Here is a 20,886-nt window from a genome sequence, read left to right on the forward strand (position 1 = left end):
CGAAGAAGATGAGAGTTGTTGTTTTCGTTAGCCTGCCTTTCTTCGCGCTCTGCAATGAACACGCTTTTTTGAAGCGCAGATCCCTCATGTCCCCAGAAAACGAATACATCAGAAGTAAGTGAATTTTACAGGATTTATAAATAATTGCGTCAGGCGTGCAGCAGGAAAGAGTAACTGTGGTGGATAGATAGTATGCGTCGTGACGTACAACTCCGTGCAACGATAGAAGAATTGTGCAACGTAACACTGCTTTGCAATGTTTTGTGCTTTTTTCCCCGCACACTTTCACTCCGGCACTTTATGTCCTTTTTTTTTTCGTTTGTCGTGTCACAGTCAGCATGCCCGTCTACAGCTCCGTTTCTAATTTGCGTACCCGCCGCTATCTATGGACTGATACATTCTGTAGAGACGGTGGCAACATATAAATGAATGTTCATAACGTCATTGTGTAGCAGCTACACCCACTTTGCCACAGAGGAAAGAAAACTAGAAGGGAACGTCACGTGATAGGATCGAAGCCCGAAAACAGTCGGCCCAGCAGATGATCATGTTGCGCAGGTTTAATTCGAAGCGGTCGACATCGGGATCTGTATGATAATCACATATGAACAAAGCAATTAACGAAAATTCCTAATTAGCTTACATGATCAACTTCATTAAATTGCGCTATTGCGAAATCGAAATTCAGCCGATACGAAAAGCATAACGATTTGCTAGAAATTTTCTGCCCTGCGTTTTTTTTTTTTGCGCTATAAAAAAAAAAACATTGCTTAGGGTTTCGTTCAGCGGCACAATATCAGTAACGCTTATTTCTTGAATCTGGTTCTAGCAACAGGATTTATAGGAAATGGGCATGCTGTGTTCTCTGAAGGGCGTCAATTTCGCACTTACGACATACCTCTTAATGTTTGGCAATTACAAAGTAATTGGTGAGCTTTAGTTACCTATTGCGTCGATTAGTGGCTGTCGCACGCATCCTGGCATCCGCCGACGCGACTGAGGTCTCACCGAAGGTATTGTCTTCATCTCTACTGTGCAACAATCCAGACTGCAGTAGAACGTTTTATGTAGCACCGAGTGTTGACGGACAATGTATTGTAGCAGTGAACGCGTCTCTGTTCTGCGTTATTAATGAAACAGTAAATCACGACATAAAAGCTGTATACATAACATCGACTAGCGGGCACCTCTAAAGCACGCGTACTTCCTAATGGAATAGCTCACAATATCCAATGGCTTCTTTGATTTTCTGATATTATTTGGGCTACCCTATGCTCCCTGGTACGGACCCATTCTTTGCCGATCCTCCAGAATGGGTGTGTGCCTCAGTGACACAAAGAGTGTAGAATCCCTAAATGTATTAAGATGTGTGCAGTGCTTCTCTTATCAACATTATTCGCCCAACCATCATCACACATCGCCTTCGTCTACGTGACATCGCAGCGTCGATCTCTCACTCTATGCATTTGCATTTCACCATAGCTGGGCAACGGGTGAAGGGCATAAACATAAACATTGCTTGGTATTAAAGTTGGGACTTGTGCGGTGCATGCATATCGCGCGCGATTAAACGTTTAATTCGTACGTAGTATAACCATGAAGACAATTGTACGCACCATCTACTTGTACATAGTACTTAAAGCACTTTACAAAACCTTCGCTTCACGTCGATTACATGTGCGTTGGACCTGCAAATCTTGTATTTTTTCCGACACAGAAGAGATTACGGATCTGTGTGGGAAGACCATGAAGCTGGCCGCTACCGAGATGAAGTCTGCAGTTCTGTTGGAATGCAACAGACTCGACGAGTCACTGCGGGACTGCAAGTGGACCGTGACCACCGCCGTGGCGAACCAGTCAGTCGTCGTCAGTTACACCTCTCACAGCCTTCGCACCAGCCTCTTTTCCGAGATATGCATCGACTATGTGAAGGTACGGTTGACTGACGCCAACGCTGCGAGCGCTGCTCAAGTAGTGCGGTCACAGAAGTATTACTCCGCGCATTCCGCAGTGCAGTTGTTTCTTTTTCACTTGGGATGCTTTCTACAAAACAAACAAACAAACAAACAAACAAACAAACAAACAAGAAATACTACTCCATAGACTACAACTACAAGTTGTAAACGTAAGGTTAGGTCAAATCTCTATTAACTTTATCCTTCTGTGGCTTCCAGTATGCGGCGTACTATGTTTTGGTCGCGAGCGTGAGCAGAGAGTGACGCCGCTGGTCGCAGAAACGTGTCACTCCGCTCTTTCGGTGGTTAATAGGATCAGACCTGCAGTGATTTCAACGCAGTAACTAACAACGCGTGAAATAGGTTCGATTTTCGCCATCACGAGATGAATTTCAATCGAGCCTTTTCTAATGATACATTCAGCAGGTCGAAATCTCCCATCTCAAAATCGGTTGGTCAGAATTCAGCCGGCCTCCCCTTTCTCAGCACTTCTGCTACTGCACGCTGGTTTCCACTCCAAACGCCGCGCCCTCTGTGAACGCCGCCGCAAAGTTCGCGCTAGGCGCAGGCTCGATTCCACCGAGCGTCGAAGAAATTAAAAGGATCTTTTTTTTTGTCCTTTAGAGCGGCAGTCAGCCATGGAGTTGCCGAAGGTGTTGTCAAATACGTTCGTCGCAGAGCGGGACGCACCTACTGGCAGATACCGGTGACCTACGTTGGCCCGATACTGGGGTACAAACCCGGTGACGTTGGTACAAACCCGTTGGTACAGACCAGCTGGCACATATCCGGTGACCTACGTTGAAGTGCAGTACAGACAGAGTGGTACATACACAGTGCTTCAACTGAGCGCGAAAAAGATAATTTCGATGAAAGATACCTTGAAGGACAGTACGTACCCGTGCCACATACCCAGACCCGCAGCGCCAGTGACCCATTCCGGCGTCAAAGCGTTCCGTTAAGAGCGGTACGTAGCTGTACACAGTGCCATGTGAACATTGACCCAAGTTGGTCCGACGGTTAGTTTTGAACCCTGTTCCCTCAGCACAGCGTCCTGACGCGATACCCATTCAACCATGGACTACAAAGACCAAGGTTTACGAGAAAATGCTTAGAAATAGAGATAGATAGATAGATAGATAGATAGATAGATAGATAGATAGATAGATAGATAGATAGATAGATAGATAGATAGATAGATAGATAGATAGATAGATAGACGGGCGGATGGAAGAATTGATGGATGGAACACCCTAGTGTTCACACAACCTCAGCATCACGCACAAGACACTTCATCTACTACACTGCGGCTGCGGGCCCGATACAAGCCACCAATCTATTTTTAATTTGTACAAAATGCGCAGGTCAGCCATAGAAATCACTCGTCTGTCACGGTCTGCGGCAACATGAAGAACGTTGAGGTGCACCAGAACAGCGTGAACTTCACGCTCCACCTGAATCCTACTTGGGCGATGGAGATGAGGGGCACTGCTGTGTCACTCTACGTCACAGCTGGCTCTCTCCCCAGTAAGCCGCCTCCTCTTTATGATGCCACTGATCCCTATTGCTTCTTTTCTTTTTGGAAAAGCTTGAACCAGGTAAACCTTTTTCCTCTTGCCATTAAAGGGCCCCTGAAACGGTTCGGACAAATTTTGTAGGTGCGTAGGGTACAGCTTAAGTAGAACATTCGCACCACAATTTAAGTGAAGCGTTACGTATTAATGGAGCTGCAAGCGATTAGAAGTTACCCTCCTCCCTAGCTAGCTTTTCCTCCTCAACTCGCTCGCCGAGCGAGCGGCGCTAAGCTCCGCCTTCACTGGTTCAGCGTCACGATGCAACGTCACATCGTTCACTTCCGGTTGTTTGGGAGCACGCCCCCTCCCGCGCGAGACCTCTCCGCTAGCCGCTTGGCCGTCGACCGAGAGCTATCGAAGCAGCGTGCGTTGCGAGCATTCTGTCATAGCGCCGAACGTGTCCGGTACTCCGCTAAAAACAGGCAAGCTGGTCATTTCGGCAAATGACTGGAGGCATAAACTCAAGCTGATGAAGGAACTTTAGCGTAGATGTACGTGAGCAGCCTGATCGGTCTGCACGGTCCAGACACTTGCTGGCGCAGCGCTTAACCAGTCAAACAAAGCGCTAATATTGCTCTAACCAAGTGTAAAGCATTTTAAACATTTATAAATCAACGTGTTGGTCATTACACTCCTGCGAAAAATACACACCATCAACAAAGAATACACTTCGTTGCTGCTACTGTGTATGGTTGAGCTCTGTGCCACCAGGTGGCTGCACCGTGCAGACCGTTCACATTTGCCCTTCTGCTCATCTCTTGGCTCATCCAGGCACAGTCAAGCGGCCAGACCCTGTCCCCTTGCGCTTGCGTTTGCCCTAATACTGGACTCGCGGTTTGCAGGTCGCTAGGTTTGCAGTCCACAAGGCAACAAAGTCGAATCATAGTTCTCGCGAAAAAACTGAGACCGACTCTGACCGCGGAGCTCTCGTCAAAATGGAGTAGGTTGTAACACAAGCAGACGACACTTGCTGTGTGCCGGAAGTGCTGAAGTGTACTAAAAAACTATTCTTGTGTATTCTCTTTAAGTTTTTACAAAAACAAAGTAACTAACATTTCAACTATTACGAGCATCATTTGTTCACGATAAAGTTGGAAAAATTATCGACCACGCGCCCTGGTCAGCCAATCAGATAGCTCGCCCATGTGACGTAATATGGGTTATTTGCATCATATGGGTAGGGGCGGCTTAAAATTCCGCCGAGCAGTGCGCTGCGATCGGCAGCGATGTGTATTTTTAAAACCTTATAATAAATTACACGCTTTACGCAGAGCACTTAGATGCATCAATTAACGATCAGAAGAACCTACTCTAACGACTCAGTACGTTTGTAGAAAATCGCCAAAATCGTTTCAGGGTCCCTTTAAGAAATGCTTAAGAGAAAATGGCACTGTAACTGAGTTTTTAGCATGCATTTCATACTTACCGTATAAAAGCATAGCTTTTACTCGTACTTTAACTATTCTTAGTTGTCTGCCCTTTTGATATCTTTGCTTTACTTTTTCGTAAATTTGCCCATCCGAAGTTCTGCAGCGTACGCTTTGTGATTTCTTGAAGAATGACGCAGTTTGATTGCCTTGCTGTCGTTTATTTTTAAATCAATGCAATTACGAAATATTACGATTGTTTAAAGACCTATGTTTCATGCTTCTTTTTCTTTTTGTAAGCTTGATTCCAACGTGGACTGATACTTGTATTTAAAACTCCTACTATTGTTGGTAATTGAGCAGTTTGTCTAGACATTAATCTGTGTGTTCCCTGCTTCGCAAAGCAAAAAATAATATAAAGAATGAATTAAAGACAGCACAATACAAAGAGGGCAGAATGGAGCATGAAAAAACCTAACAATGTTCAACTATACTCGCTTGATAAGTGACGTCATACACCACGCGCTGGCCTTGGTATCACTTGCTATTCAAAATTGCGGTCTGACGATGTTTAACAAGGTGTTATTCTTATTAGTGTACTTAGCGAAAGTTGTATCCCTTACAGCGCTCTCTAAATGCACCAATAAAAACTATATCTCCTTATTTAACTTTATCAGACTGGTATTTTATTCCTTCCTGAGTTCAGTGAGGATTAAACGGACACTAGCAACAAATACTAATTTAGTTCAGATTGATGAACCAGTATTTGAAAACTCAACTCTTTAAAATTTTGTGGTTAACGTTGATTGTTAGAAGCGTGAAGGAAGGTCAAAGCTGCATTTTTGAAAAAAAATTACACCGAGTGCTGGAAGGTCAGTGTGACGTCACGGATTTTGAAACATTTTCTCCTACTTGTGCCGTTGCTCCTCAGTAAAATTTCTTAAACCTTGCAAAGTTAGATCTTGGGCTTTTTTAGAATGCAGCATAGTTCATATTTGTTTATAAAAAAAAAGTTGGCGTAGGAGCTTCAAGGTGGCGCCGCCATCTGTCTTTTATATTGCATTTTTTAAAACCGAGGAACATCGCAAAGGCTCTCTTTCTGATGTTCGCACATATGTTCACATGATTAATAATAATTCATAATAATAAGCCTCTTCTCACAGTAAGAGCAGTTAATTCTTTTAAGACAAGATCTTCTTTGCCTAGCTCACAGGAGTTTGGCGTATCTTGGATCTGGGTATCCTGTAACCACTTTCAGAAAAGGAAAAGCGGCGTTATCCCGCCTCCAGAGCGTCGTAGCAGACGCAAAATATATCAAAATGTAGCTCTCATCGGCACAAAAAGCTCAGAATTAGTCGCAGAGTAGGTAAAATTACATAGCCGAAATTCGACACATTGCACCACAGACTGCGCCATCTCCGGGATCGGCACACCTGGCATCTTGGTCTAGAACAGGAAAAGGTCTGTTAGGTGGCTACGCTAAAGAAGTGAAGGTCGGCGTAATTGCGCCGAAACACGATACAAATAAGATGATGAAATGTCCGCTTAGATTATAGCCTTTCTCTGTCTCTCTTTCGACATATCACGTGTTTATTCGTGGCCGTGTACGTTTCACAGGCTCCATGGGAAAATGCGCAAATGGCTCGTTCTTCTGCGCCACGTCCGGGATTTGCATCTGGGAAGGCTTCATATGCGACAATGTTGCCAACTGTCTGGACTACGACGACGAGCACTGGTTCTACGGAAGCACATGCGGTATAAGCGGAGAGAGCAACTCACTCTAGTGGCATATTCGAGTGGTCGTTCTTGAGCGCTCCAGCAACGCTCCGGAGTTTGTGTGAGACGTCAACTGAAGCTTCAATGCAAGCATACTAAGTAGATTCCTACTGCGATAATGTAGCCTGAATGCTAATACTTATACTTATGTAGCTTTTATCGTTTGTTTAAATGTTACTGTTTGTTTACTTTCTGTAACTTTTTCCTTTTTAATACTATGTATACTGTCGTTTGGTGCGCCTATCCGAACGCCCGAATAAGCTGACATTTACCTATTGGATCTCATCTAGCCTATTACTAGGGATCTAGACACACTAAAAGTAAGTTTGTCATTGATAATAAAATAAATAAATAAATAAATAAATAAATAAATAAATAAATAAGTAAATAAAGATGATGACGATGAATAACGCTATTGGACCGGCTTAATATCAAAACTGAACTTTAAACCTACTTTGCACCCTTAATAACAGTCCCAGAGCGATACGAAACTGCCACTAGAATATGTCGTAAGAGCTGTTAGCACCCTTTGGGGTTCATATTGTCCCGACAAAAATGTCCTTCATGTATCTTTCCCGCCTTTCTCTTCTTTAACGATGCCTGCCCTGCAGCAATCTCAGTTCACGGACGGTATGCCTATATGTTCGTGACATTGCGTTTTTTGGTAGAAAGCGAGCGTCGAGTGTTAAAGGAAAGAAACGCGCGCAAGCAGATAATTATAGTCGGGGAATATATTTCAGAATGTTGTTAAACTAGAGATATACGTATAATGGCAAATAATAAAGGTGTCGATTATACAGCGAACGACGCATGCTGGGTCTCATGATTTGTGTTTACGTCTTAAGACAGGGGTTCATTTTGTCTACGTCTCTCTGATGTTTTTGAGTGACCATAGCTTTTTTATATCTTCATGATCGATAGTTTTGTACCTTCGCGTGGTTCTTGAGCGATTTTTGAATCTAACATTATTTCTCAGTCAACTTGGTAAAGTGCTTGTCTTCCCTTTACATTGGATAGCATGTGCTCCTTTGTAAAGATGTCTATTAATATTGCTCACCCCCAAGACAATTGACCTAACTGAAATGAATGAATGAATTAATGAAATAATGAATTAATGAAAGCCCCCTATTTTATCATAACTTCGCAGTAATGCCAATGCTGGCGCTCGAGCTCATCATCTTCGGTCTGGTGCTGCTTTTCTTGACCATGCTGGCGTTTTGCGCGCTTCTTCGGGACATCATTAAGGACTACAAGCTGGTAAATTTCCTCCGTTCTATTCGTTTCCTCTTATTTCCGCTGTTGCCTAGTTTCATAACGAGCTTTACGTTACTGGTGACTAGTATCGCTAGCCACCAGCTCCACGCATGCCGCGATCTACGTATGCCGCAGAGCATTTCCCATCGCGTTTCATGCTGCTCGTGTAATGCTACTGATTCGAAGATGTTTTCTTTCCGAAAATTGTGCAAGAGCCATCGGCGTTGATTTTCAATGTAATAAATGCAAATAGCCCGAACGAACGGACGAACGAGCGAATGATTGAGCGAACGTTTTCTTTGCCGAGTGCTTCACTTACCGCATCTAAACGTCAAGGCGCATCGAAACTCGTGCGCAATAGCATGTGCGCATGAAAAAAAGCCATAAAGTTGGCGTTCCGCGTAGAACGTGCCCAGCAACTTGGTTGCGCAAGAGGATGCACCCTTTCCACCGGCGCCTTATCGCAAGTCCGACCATCGACCGTAGACCACAAACCACCGACCGTAGTCCACAAACCACCGACCGTAAACCACAAACCATCGACCGTAGACCCCGAACCACCGACCGTAGACCACAAACCACCGACCGTAGACCACAAACCACCGACAGTAGACCCCAAACCACCTACCGTAGACCACAAACCACCTACCGTAGACCACAAACCACCGACCGTAGTCCACAAACCACCGACCGTAAACCACAAACCATCGACCGTAGACCCCGAACCACCGACCGTAGACCACAAACCACCGACCGTAGACCACAAACCACCGACAGTAGACCCCAAACCACCTACCGTAGACCACAAACCACCTACCGTAGACCACAAACCACCGACTGTAGTCCACAAACCACCGACCAACGACCACCGGCCACCGCAAATCACGAGAACGAGCGAAAGATGCAAAGAAAGCTATTCGCTTTAGAACGATTCGGCAATAGCCCATGATGCTGCCAGCTAGGTGGCTGCGAGGGGTCTAAATGAATTTGAGAGTGCGGCATGCAACAGCAATTCGATGGTCGCAGCACTCGCTGAAGCCGCCTGTAAGCTTGCCTTTGACAACCACAAAGCGTACGGCAACGTCAACGATACGAGCTGCGAACGTCAGTACCTCAAAGGCAGGAGAAGAAGAAAGGTGATGGTATGGTGCGGCGTAAGGGTTGTCGTCGTTTTGCTGTAGTTTACGGAAGAAATCAATTTTATAGGAAAAACAATTCAAAGCAAAAAAAAAATACCTCTTACGTCGCTTTGATGCACGTGAGTGACTTTAAGGCCATAGCGCTGTAGCCACCGGTCATTAAGTGACTGAATACTTAAGTTATTACTAAGTAGTGAAAAAAATGAAATCAATGCGCTTTTTTTGCGTAATACGAGCGAGTGTAATCGTAACTATGAGTTGTCACTGCGAATCTAATTGTGGAAATTCAGAATAAATAAAACTGAACCGCTGTGTCTCTACTCTTCGAAGTTTTTTTTAAACGTTTGGTTTAGTATAGGGACTCCAGACTACACATGCATATTAAACTTAAGGCCGAATACATGACGCGTAGCTGAAACGTTTGACACTAGATGAGGCGTTCCGTGTATTGTGTCTGAGTAAGCAGAGTTTAAGAAAGGCGGGTAAGTTATCAATGCGAATGTTCCAAGATAGATTATTAGTAATTGTAACTCTCATATATTTGTATTTTGTAACATTTTGCAACGGCGACGATCCTAGTTTATAAGTGTTATTTACAGTTAGCGATCCTAGTTACAGTAGACAGAGCACCCCTATTGCGGATATTATTACATTATATTATTAGGTTAATATTATTACTCCTCAACAACATTTGGCGAAGCTGTGCAGACCCTTTTATCCGCCCTGTGGCAGCAGCGTCTTCATCAACCCGGAAAATTTCAGGTCGTGCATACTTTAGTCAAACTTAAGTTAGCCAAAGAAAGAAGAGCATTTTGTCCGATGAGATGCTGTATGCACAGGTCCTTGATGTGTTCAAATACAAGGAACGTATCCTATGCGTCGAACTGTACGCAGCTTTCCTGTGGTGCCTAATGCTCAGCGAAATTCACTTGTCAATCATTACAACTGTCCAGCAGAACAAGTGCCATCTCGAGTATTACATACTTTCGTAGACTGCTGTAACTTGCGTTGTTCCGGAAGGCTTAACCAGAAGTCTCTCGGGAGCTGTTTGTAAGCGTAAAAAGCAATCATTTCGTGCAGGCCTCTGTGCACATGGAACGGGACCCCATGTCCAAGCGCGACCTCATGCAAGCCAAGCGACTCGAGGCGGCCCAATTCGACCTGTTGGGGTCAGACGAAGTGGACCGCGCGTCCTCTGCGACGGCAGCACTGAGACCCAGAGGTCAATCAAGCGCTGCCTCTTCGATGGGGTCGCCCAGTCCCGCTCGTGGCAACGTCAGCTTTGCCGGAGGCGGCGATAAGTGCCCGGGTGAAGACACCGAGCCCGACAGGCGCTCGCTGTCCAAGTGCAAGCGTAGATTCTCCGTTGTCACCAGGTTGTCGCATGCGTCTCTCGCCGATGATTAACGGAATTGGATAGAAAACTGCGTAGTAGGTGTAGGGACGACCTCGGCGTGTGAAGAGAACTCGTCGGCGGGATGTGGAACATGCTACGGTTTTGTTTGGTGATAGAGAAAGAATACAGTTCGCACGTGCGAAGTTCTAAGCAGTGACAGGCTCGGGCAACACTATGGAGGTTCGCCCCCCTGTGAGTTTTGTTTTTCGAAACAGCTCAAGCAAGCGACACTAAGTTTGTGCTTATCCTTCGCGATGTTTTATCGTGTCACCATACTAACTAGCCCGGATGTCCATACTCGTCGTAGGTTTTGATAAAGCAAGTGCTGGGGCGAGTGTGCATGAGTAGGGTCCTTGTACCTGTATGTCCTTGACATACCAGGACACAGTCTACAAACACTCACGCTGAATGAAAAAGAGAGAGAAAAATCGATGCTTGGCGTCCTTCACACTTGTGCGAAAACGTGAATGCGGTACTTGTGCGTCCTTTACAGAAGGATGTCCTTGTGTGAAGGACGCACTAGGACCGCATTCACACTTTGACAGCGTTCACACAAGTGTGAAGGTCACACAAGCGGTGGGCCCTTTATTCTGTCCTTAAGTCTTCCTGGGTCTTTGTGCGCTGGCTGGATATGTTGTGAACATCTCCTTCATACATTGCGTTCATTTTTTGGCCTCCACAAAGCATAGTTCACTTCCTGTTTATGTTATAGCTATAAGGTTTGTGCGAACTAATATTTCAATTTCAAGTATAAATGAAATAGGGCTTGGTTTTCGTTTCCATAATTCTGCATTCGATATTCCGAAATATTGGCGTCTGTGGACTTAACGGATAACAAAACACTTACTCGAGTGCATAGGCAGAAAGAACTACACAAGTGGCGACGGCTGCAGGAAAGTTGTACTTGTTGAGCTGCAGAGGCAGCACTTCCTGAGCAAACGCACGACGCAGCAAACTTTTTTTTTCTTTCAACGATGTCCATTCATTCAAGAAGAATGTCTCGCCCTTAGGCAGCCTACAAATTTGTTTTCTAAGTTCAGGCATAGTTATTTTAGAGCGCAGCACTTAGGCGCCCGTTTTGCATTGAGCGTTGACGTCCCTCGGTGTGACCGAACGAAGGCGAGGAGGAAAGTGTAGGAGGGTGCAGCGAAAGCGTGAGAAGAAAAGCGCAGTGCCGCGCCAGACATGTAGCGCTCCGTCGTCTCTTCACCGATGGCATGCGGCAGGCGCGTACTCCGATACCATATATGGAAACAAAGCGCTGCATAAAGCGGAAGTCCGTCTGCGGCGACTGATGTGAATCGCGCCCACGCCTCACCCACGCGCTGCCTCTCGCGGTCTCTCGATTGGCGAGGCAGTGGCGCCGCACTTCCCTCCGTTTGTAACGTGCCGCACGAGACAGATTGTCCGCGCCAACCAATATATCGCGGAACGAAAACACGTATAGAGCTGGGTTCAACTTTCGCATTAGGAGTATCGTAATCGTCGATGAATTTTTGTTGTCTTTTCCCAATTAACATGTTTGTATCTTTTGTGTTTGCGTTTGCAGGGACAACAAGGCCACAATTAGTACATTACCGGGGTAGTTGGAGAAGTATGGGAGAGGCCTTTGCCCTGCAATGGGCGTAACTAGGCTGATGATGATGATGATGATGATGATGATGATCCTTTGTAACCAGAGTTCGGTGCTGTAGTTATCACAAATAGCTCATTCAGCCAATACAACACAATACGTGCTGTTGCTTTGTTTTATCACTGTTATTTCCGTGCTGCGCCAGATAAGGCTACTTTAAGTTAATAATTTACAAGCTTCTCTGCTGTGCGAACGTACGGTTGTCGTAATATATTTTAAACAAACGGACCACAAGTAACTTTTGTATCCTACTTCATTGGGAAGTAAAAAAAAAATACGCGGTATTGAATTCGCTGTCGAAGTGTATTTTTTTTCTAGATATTCGTCTTTGGAGTCAGAAAACAGATACTTCGGTCAACCCGCCGTGGTTGCTCAGTGGCTATGGTGTTGGGCTGCTTAGCACAAGGTCGCGGGATCGAATCCCGGCCACGGCGGCCGCATTTCGATGGGGGCGAAATGCGAAAACACCCGTGTGCTTAGATTTAGGTGCACGTTAAAGAACCCCAGGTGGTCGAAATTTCCGGAGTCCTCCACTACGGCGTGCCTCATAATCAGAAAGTGGTTTTGGCACGTAAAACCCCAAATAAAAAAAAGATACTTCGGTATGGGTATACACACACATAGAGCAGAATTCATGGCACATACATCGCTCTTACCGACATCGTTTCGTCGCATGCGTGGTTGGTTGATGGAGTTTAATGACTCAAAACAACCCTGCAATATCAAAGAAGGCCATCGTTGAGGGCTACGGATTAATTTTGACCACGTGTGCGCGTTTACCGTGCGCTCAAACCGTACCAAACGCGCATTTAATTTTTTTTTTGTAATCCGCCTCTGCTGGAACGCGGCCGCTGTTGGCAGGAATCGAACCATCGACCTCGTTCTCAGCAGCCGAACGCCAAGGTCACTTAGCTATTGCGATGGGTGGTGCGCTGGCCCGACTGATATTTAACGCTCGCAAGGCTCACACAGCTGAGCGAGATGGTGAACAATCATCTTAGAATGTGGGAATCGGTGCACTAATTTGTCTAATTTGGAAAGAAGAATGATAGGTGTAACGTTAAGGGATAAGAAAAGAGCAGATTGGGTGAGGGAACACACGCGAGTTAATGACATCTTAGTTGAAACCAAGAAAAAGAAATGGGCATTGGCAGGACATGTAATGAGGAGGGAAGATAACCGATGGTCATTAAGGGTTACGGACTGGATCCCAAGGGAAGGGAAGCGTAGCAGGGGGCGGCAGAAAGTTAGGTGGGCGGATGAGATTAAGAAGTTTGCAGGCACGGCATGGCCACAATTAGTACATGACCGGGGTTGTTGGAGAAGTATGGGAGAGGCCTTTGCCCTGCAGTGGGCGTAACCAGGCTGATGATGATGATGATGAATTTGTCTAAGAGGCGTTGACGGTACACGACAGAAAAGGAGAAGGAACTGGCACGACAAGCACAGCGGCGTGCCTTGTCCGTTTGTCCTCCCTTTGCGTAGTCTGAGCTGCTTGCCACGCTCCAAGATTTTTGTTGGCAAGGCTTCCGGTCTTTACTGGTGGTGTGGTTTTACCCCAGTGCCGGTGACGACAAATATCGACTGAGCGGTGGCGAGGAAGGCATTTAGAGGGTGCGTGAGGGGGGGTGGGGAATAAAGATAAGGTTCCTATAGATAAAACTTATCTCTTTATATATCTAGTGTAATGAAGAAAGAAACGGCACTTGGGCGTAGTCGCTCGCACGGCAGGCGTAAGAAGACGTAAGAGGAAAGTAGGCGATTGCAGGGACGGCCTCTTGTCTGCTTCTCTCGCTTACAATGGCGCAGTCGACAGGATTCGGAGCTGTGCGGTGATGTATGGGCCGCAGGGGATGTAAGGTCTACATATAGAGACCTTAAATAAGGACAGACAATATCCGGTTCCGTTACATTTCTCCATCGTGTAGTTTTCGCTACGTCGTGGTTTCACGTGGCGAAAAGACTTTCGCGCTACATATTCAAGAGTGGTGACGATGTCGCGTCCGTCGACCGTCTGAAACATGCTTTCCTGAAACCTATACCACCGCAAGCCTGATATCTGCCTGCTGCGTTTAAGTCCATTTCTTCCCGTTTACATTATAGTGTAGTGCTTCATCTGATCCTAGACTCGAGTTATACAGGCAGACAGGGCGAGAGAGAGATAAATAAAGAAACAAAAGAGGGAAAGGTAAGGAGGTTAACCAAGGGCGTGCCACCTTCCCCTGCCTGTGCAACTCAGCCCTATAGGAGCAGATGAAGCCGTTGCGTTTCCAACGACACCCTTCGCCAGCGTCCTGAAACATGTCCAATGGTACGGCTCCGTCTTTATAGGCAGTGTACCTGTGGTGGCGCCCCAGTGCTATTAATGACCAGTATTGCCTGAGCGCTGGCGAGGATGAAGTTTAGAGAGTGCGCGCGCGTGTGGCGAGAAGAATAACGACAGTCACCCCCGTATGCAGAGATGCAACTTAAGTCGAAGCACATGCTTGACTTGATCCGAGTGACGCCTATCGGGAACGCGCCGAAGGAAACGCAGTGAGCGTCTTAGGGCACGTTAACGCCAGGCGTCATCTAAATCAAGTCAAGCATGTGCTTCGACTTAAGTTGCATCTCTGCATATGGGGGTCAGTCTCCGGTTGCTCTGCCTTGTGCATCGCGTGGTTTGCACTACAATTCCGAACACCTACTCTTCGTATCCGTCGTAAGTCGCGTGCTTGAACTACTAATGCACCCTAATGGCTCCTTGGTAATTAACTCCTAATGGAGTGGAAGGTGTAGGTAAATGCACATTGCTTACCGTGATGGTGGTTCTCCAGTACATCCGCTACACTTACCGCCATGCACACTACAGACACTCATTAGAAAGAACTCACTTTAAGGATTGTGAATACATCAAATGACTTGATGTTATTTGAGGATGATACGTTGATTGTGGAACACAAGGACACTAAGGAGTATAGGCATCGGTATTGAGGCTCGGAGTTGGAGATCGGTGGCAGGAGACCCAGAAATGTCGACTTAAAGGCGATATATCGCGGTGCGTGCTGTGTTGGTGTTGCGGGTACAAAAAATTATCGAGTGATACCCGTAATATCCGCAACTCTTCAATAAATAAGCAAGCGAAGCAAGTCTCACGAGTTGCAACGCTAGTGAGCGTTACAAACTCGCTTTCCAGACCAGCGGTGCAAAAAAGTCATCACACTTTCTTTCCTCGAAGAGAAATTTTATTTTATGAAATATTGCATCTGATTAACAACGATCTAACTGTACAGTCGCTCTGGCTAGGCATAGACAGGACGACAAGAAACAACGTAAGAAAAAAATTGGCACAACCACCAGTGTCAAGCGCTTGTTGCAACAGAAACTTCGGCATACTCGCAGCGTAACCCTGAGGTGATTTTTTTTTCAAGTGACAACTTAGTCGTTATTTCTTTTGTGGGGCTGGTGCTTTTTTTTTCTTCGAAAGCTTTTGCTGACGCAAGGAAGACAACGTCGAGAGGAGGGTTACTTCAGTTCAACGTGTTAACCACGATTTCTGAAATTTCGTTCTGTGAATGACAAATCACGTCTCAGTTCCCGAAAATGTGATCTTGCAATGAACACAAGTTGAGTGGAGACATGGCATCTCAACAAAAAATTGCACCTATGTAAGTATGCATCGTAAAGCACGCTAGTCGGCGGTGCTATTTTGATGTTATTTTGACACTCACCTCTCCTAGCTAATGTTTGCAAGCAAATTTTACACTGTGCCTCAATTCTACACATGTTCCAGTGCTTCGGGCACCGTCCCGAGAAAACCGTTAGGACTCGGAAAAAAAAATAACGAGACAAGAAGTTGCGTCTCAGCGCGTCCGATGTCGTCGAGAGTTGTGCGACAGGATATACAATCTTCGAGCGCTGGGCAAACGGACAGGAAAATAATCATTTTGCTTCACAACAGGATAACAGTGACACCACTTCGAAAGCTATGCGAAACCACGACACTCATCTGCTACGATCGTTCTGACTAAAGTTACTAAACACCACACACAGAGAAAACAAGGCCTTCGCAGCAACCTCAAGAACCTCGGGAGATCGGCTTGATCCTATAGGAATGCGAGAGGCTATACTGGAGTGGAGGCAATATTCAACTTTGCCGATAAAGAATGCGCAATTCAGCATCGACCTAAAATGTCGAAGAGCATGAAACCTAGTTTTAACGAAACGATACATAGGACATTTTAAACCAAAATAAGTGCTCTCCATTTTTGACACATACGCATAAAGCGTAATGGATTGAAAGCCCCGGAGGAATGAAATAATCTCAATGTATCCTAATTTAAAGAAGTTTCCGGAGAAAATATGGGTTACATGCTCATAGGTGACCTGTTGTGTTAAATACCTCAAGATTTTGTTCACGTGTTGTTACAGTCAGCAAATCGTCTTGACAGCGTGAGGGAGATTGCTTTTCTTTCACGGTACCAGGTAGCCTGCTGATGTGTCTTAGCACAGCAAGGTTAACGCCGGCTCTACCAGACGGCGCCAGCTGCTCTGCTCTGGAATAAACATTATCTTATTCTTACGAATGTTTCAAATGTTGCCAATTTAACGATACAGTTCTGGCGTTCCGTCTACTTCGTTATATTTAACTTGGGCTGGGTGCTGCGCAGACGTAGCTGACATTTGCCGTTGATAAAAGCTTTTTTTGTTTTTGTCAACTACTCCACAAACGAAAGTCACTTGCGCGTGCAAAATAATTATCTTAATTTCGAGGATTCTTTTTTTTTCTGGCTGCGTCAAGCGATCTCTGTTGATTCTTTGCTTGATGCGAAACACCTTAGTGTATGCAGTTCGCTGTGCCCTCAGCTGGGAGGCCAAGTTGCACGATAGCTCTTCGCGCAACACAGCACCCCTGAGCGTCAAAAATCTGTCCGACCTTCATGGTTCTGAGAGGCCCTTGCGCGCAACTTTGACAACCCCACCAAAGGGAAGAGAAAAAAATATTGAGGAACTCAAACGGGGCAACGAGGATGCGAATGATCTTTTTTTTTCTCGTTTTCATAAAGGCACCACCTATTGTTTAGTTCAGTTGCGTTTACAGGATAAACATGTATACACACAGAAAGAGATAGATAAATGCTGAGACGCGAAAGGGCCGCTTGAAAAAGAAGCCTTCTTTTCTTAGCTGCCTCTGACCAAGTCGAAAACAGCTGTGGTCACCTTCGAAGGCGCGCTCGGAAGACGTGGAAATGGCAATGACCGGGCAAAGCGGCCGATGTTCTTTTTGGCTTGAGACATCCCAGGGCCATGCCATGAACGACGGGACTTAGAATACAGAATACAGAGAACACCGGGGAAACAGTGGGAGGACGTTTGCAGTGCTGCAAGTTCTACGACGGGTACGTCAGAGACAAATGCTACTGGCACAAAGCTTAGATGTGGTCTGCGAAGCGTCCGGCAGCGTCTCGTGAATTACGAATGAGCCGCAGGACTGCACGTTTTTGAAAGTAATGCGGCACACCGAGGGATAACCTTGCGGCAACTAAGTTCTTGCTTTCAGCCTCTTCGTTTTTGAATTGAGGCGCACGATATAAGCTTTCGATGAAAACGTTTCCGCCGGAGCTCTTGGGAAGTCACGCACAGACGTGTTATTTCGTACGGGTCGTCAATTTTTTCCCCCTTCACATTCCTTTCATGGTGAAAAGTTGAACAGTGAAGAACTCGTTAATGCTGTCCCATATCCCAGTGTGCTACAATTTGTTGAGAGGCCCCATAGTAAGATGTCAACCGAAACGTAAATATTTTTTCGAAAGGCAGTAGTGGGACCACAAGATGTGAATTCATTCATAATTTGCAATATAAAATGTATAGAATCGATTTGACTAATGGCCGGTAACACCAGGTCATGAGCTCCAAGTAAGATAAGGATGTCAACCCGTATCTCGTGCCTCCGGAGATTTGCTTCACGTGTCTCCAGAAAGGGCTAAAAAAAAAACCTTTTGACTACTGGCTCATTGAAGCCCAGTTGTTATTAGATGATGACAAAGTACTTTGACTTCAGCACGCCTGTATATTCCATAGAGGCGTTCTCGTAGGAAGTGGGAAAACCTTAAGTTCTGAGCGTAGTAGCTAACAGGTTTGTGAAATGATCTTAGTCTTCCTCAACCATTCAGCAACGTAAGAATTCTCATCAAACATAAACAATTGTGACGCGACCGGAGAGCATTTCTCAAGAAAAAGCCGGGCGTGCGAACCTCGTGCGAAAGAGCATATGTAGTTTTGTGTCGAAGGCGTTTCATCGCTGAATATAGTCAAAACTTGCCTGTCCAAAGGGTTCCTGCTTTATTTAGATGCTTCAAGAAGTGAGCCGTAAATATGTACTGTCATGTCAACAGTGTTAACAACGATCAGATATCTATCTGACCAGTCCATCATAAAGACTGAGCCTTGCGGTACTGCAACATGCCGAGGTCATTCTTCTTTCCCGAAGCATTGGCACTGAGACAGTAGTTTAGGAGATATGCAGAAATTAGGGTAGGCGTTTCTTCGCGCCTTACTTTTTTTCAACGGGAAGCTCACGTGACATACGCTTGTCGAGGAACTTATATCGGCCGTCAGCCTGTAACGATCTCGTTTTCGGACCAGCAAATTGCTGCAAGAAATATTTACAACGCACGCTCGAAGAGCTCGGAAAGCCTAACGACATAACGCACGAGCTATTAGTAAGCACACGAGGAGGTTTCTTAATGATCATAACACGTAACTTCACCGGGGCTCTCTTTGTACAACGGCGTACACTCTTTTATACGAACACTGGATTATTACTAACAATTACTTCGAACAAGAGCGTGCAGCGGCAGCAGCCCCGCTCGCTTATTATTGTTCTGGCCTCAGTTTTTGAGGCAGTTCTGCCAGGCTTTCGCCGAGCCTCGCATGTACATGGAAGCTCGTCGTTCTGTTCACACGTACACTCGACGTCGTTCTTTGGTAGGCGCAATTCCACGATCAGTGAAACGCGATTGTGCCCTAAAAAGCAGCCTTACGTCTATCTACAGCGTCGCGCCGACTTTGGCAAAAAAGATGAAAGGAACAGCGAAATCAGCGAGCGCGCGGAGCAGGAGTCACGTGGTGCGGTGACCTTGTGCAAAGTAGATGAGTAGCAGCAGCAGTAGTGTAGTAGTGCAAGTCGGCGAGAAGGAGCTTGATGCCATGGAGCAGGTTTTTCTCAGCACCGTTTTCTTCTTCTTTAGCTATCTTCGAAACAGCAAAACATCGCTAACCAGCGTTGAGAGATGCATCTTCAAGGGAACAACTGAATTCGAGTAAGCCTACAGAGCTCTGCGGTCTAAGAGCAGCGTTCTATGGCAGCACTACGCAGCAGCGTGACAGCAGAAACGGTGGTCGATTCGTGAAGTGTGCGTGGTGGTCGAGAGAGAAACTGGATAGAGGTCGAAGGCCCAGGCGATATGTGTGCAGTCGTGTCGGGTGGCGTCTTGAAGTACTCGTACCAGGTAACTTTCGGTTTGGCACTGCGAACAGACAAAGACAGTGTTTGCAGACACCGGCGACACAGCGTCCAGTCAACTGCTTTCAGAGATTCCTCAACGTTCAACTTTGGCATAAATGGGCCTAATAAAACGTTACCTTGAAAACAGCATATGTCGTCACGCTACTCACGAACAACTCTTATTGGCGGAACCGGTGGATACGGTAACTGTGTACAATGCCATGACAGTATTTAAAGCAATATACATGTTAGGCCATGCAAAGAACGACAACCAGCACAACAATTCAGGATGACCATGAGATCAAACATCCTGCTTTGGTTCTTCCGTTACCTCTTCTGCGCTCTGTACACGTGCAAAGGCACAGCACAACAACAACTGACGCCCTCTAAACGCAACGGAGGGAAACTGCCATCTGCTGCTGAAGCTGCCGTAGACACCGCGTACGCGGCGATTTTCATCGCATAATTGCAAAGCTTAGTAGTGTCTTATGACGCCATTTGTGTGCATAAACCATTTTGAGATGCTTTACGAGTGTTTACTTTTCTTCTGTGTACATTTGGCGTTGCAGTTCTTTTGTAAGGCACATGATGCTTGTGAGTTGCGACATGATTGCTTAGAACAACAGAAAGCTGAGCTAGTTGGTAAGAATTCATAATGCAAAGAATGGTTCAGGCGTGCGCAGACACGGACACAAGAGGAGAGAAGTATAGTGGACAGCACGAACGCCAAATATCAACCGAAGACTATCTCTTGTGTCCGTGTCTGGCACGCCTTACCCTTTCTTTGCACTATGGGACATGATTGCACTGACCATGTTAGTGCGCCGTCCCGCTGCGGGGGGGATGGCCCAGCGGCCCTCCCGGTGGCTAGCGTCGGCGGTAGTCGCACGGTGGCAGCGTGCAATAGCGCCGTTCGAAAGTGGCGTCACAGCTGGATCCGCCGTTCTTCGGGTGCCGCTTGATGGTGCGATGTCGCTCCTGCACTGCACCTGGCCCACAAGTCTTGGAGCAGGGACGCCACTCGCTCCACGGCGTCAGCATGCAGTCCACCGCTGGAAGTTGAGAACACAAAGTGGGGCCAAGAGTCAGTTCACGAACGAGTCAGTTCCTGACCACAGCGAAAAAAAAAAAAATCTCGCAGTTTTCGCCCGAAAGGCGAAGCATCGGTAACGATGGCAAATTAGTGGACAGCTATACGAAGTAGGTATGGTAGTTTTATCGGCCGTATCGGTGTCAACATAGGCATGCTGACTGAATTAACAAGCATGGTGCCACGTGCGCACAAGCCAACACGAGCACATCTCAC

General features: G+C 46.1%; 2 protein-coding genes across 4 annotated transcripts in view; one reads left to right on the forward strand and one right to left on the reverse strand.

Moving 5' to 3' along the window:
• LOC139050689 (uncharacterized) lies at positions 1–10,805 on the forward strand. The gene is made up of 6 exons (XM_070527298.1): positions 1–114; positions 1,718–1,932; positions 3,320–3,482; positions 6,514–6,651; positions 7,820–7,929; positions 10,146–10,805. Exons 1-6 carry the CDS (start codon positions 9–11, stop codon positions 10,470–10,472), a joined length of 1,059 nt encoding a protein of 352 aa, XP_070383399.1. The 5' UTR covers positions 1–8; the 3' UTR covers positions 10,473–10,805.
• An 8,486-nt stretch (positions 10,806–19,291) lies between these two features.
• Positions 19,292–20,886, reverse strand: part of LOC139050482 (spondin-1-like) — a 231,909-nt gene continuing 230,314 nt past the window's right edge. For all 3 annotated transcript variants that reach the window (XM_070526918.1, XM_070526916.1, XM_070526917.1), the window contains 2 exons: positions 20,393–20,632; positions 19,292–19,602 (listed from right to left, as the gene is read on the reverse strand). In XM_070526918.1, the coding sequence (XP_070383019.1) occupies positions 20,448–20,632 (185 nt within the window). In that variant the 3' untranslated portion in view covers positions 19,292–19,602; positions 20,393–20,447. The remainder of the gene's footprint in view (positions 19,603–20,392; positions 20,633–20,886) is intronic.

Source organism: Dermacentor albipictus, chromosome 10 (assembly GCF_038994185.2).
Source record: "Dermacentor albipictus isolate Rhodes 1998 colony chromosome 10, USDA_Dalb.pri_finalv2, whole genome shotgun sequence".
Lineage (NCBI taxonomy): Eukaryota > Metazoa > Arthropoda > Arachnida > Ixodida > Ixodidae > Dermacentor > Dermacentor albipictus.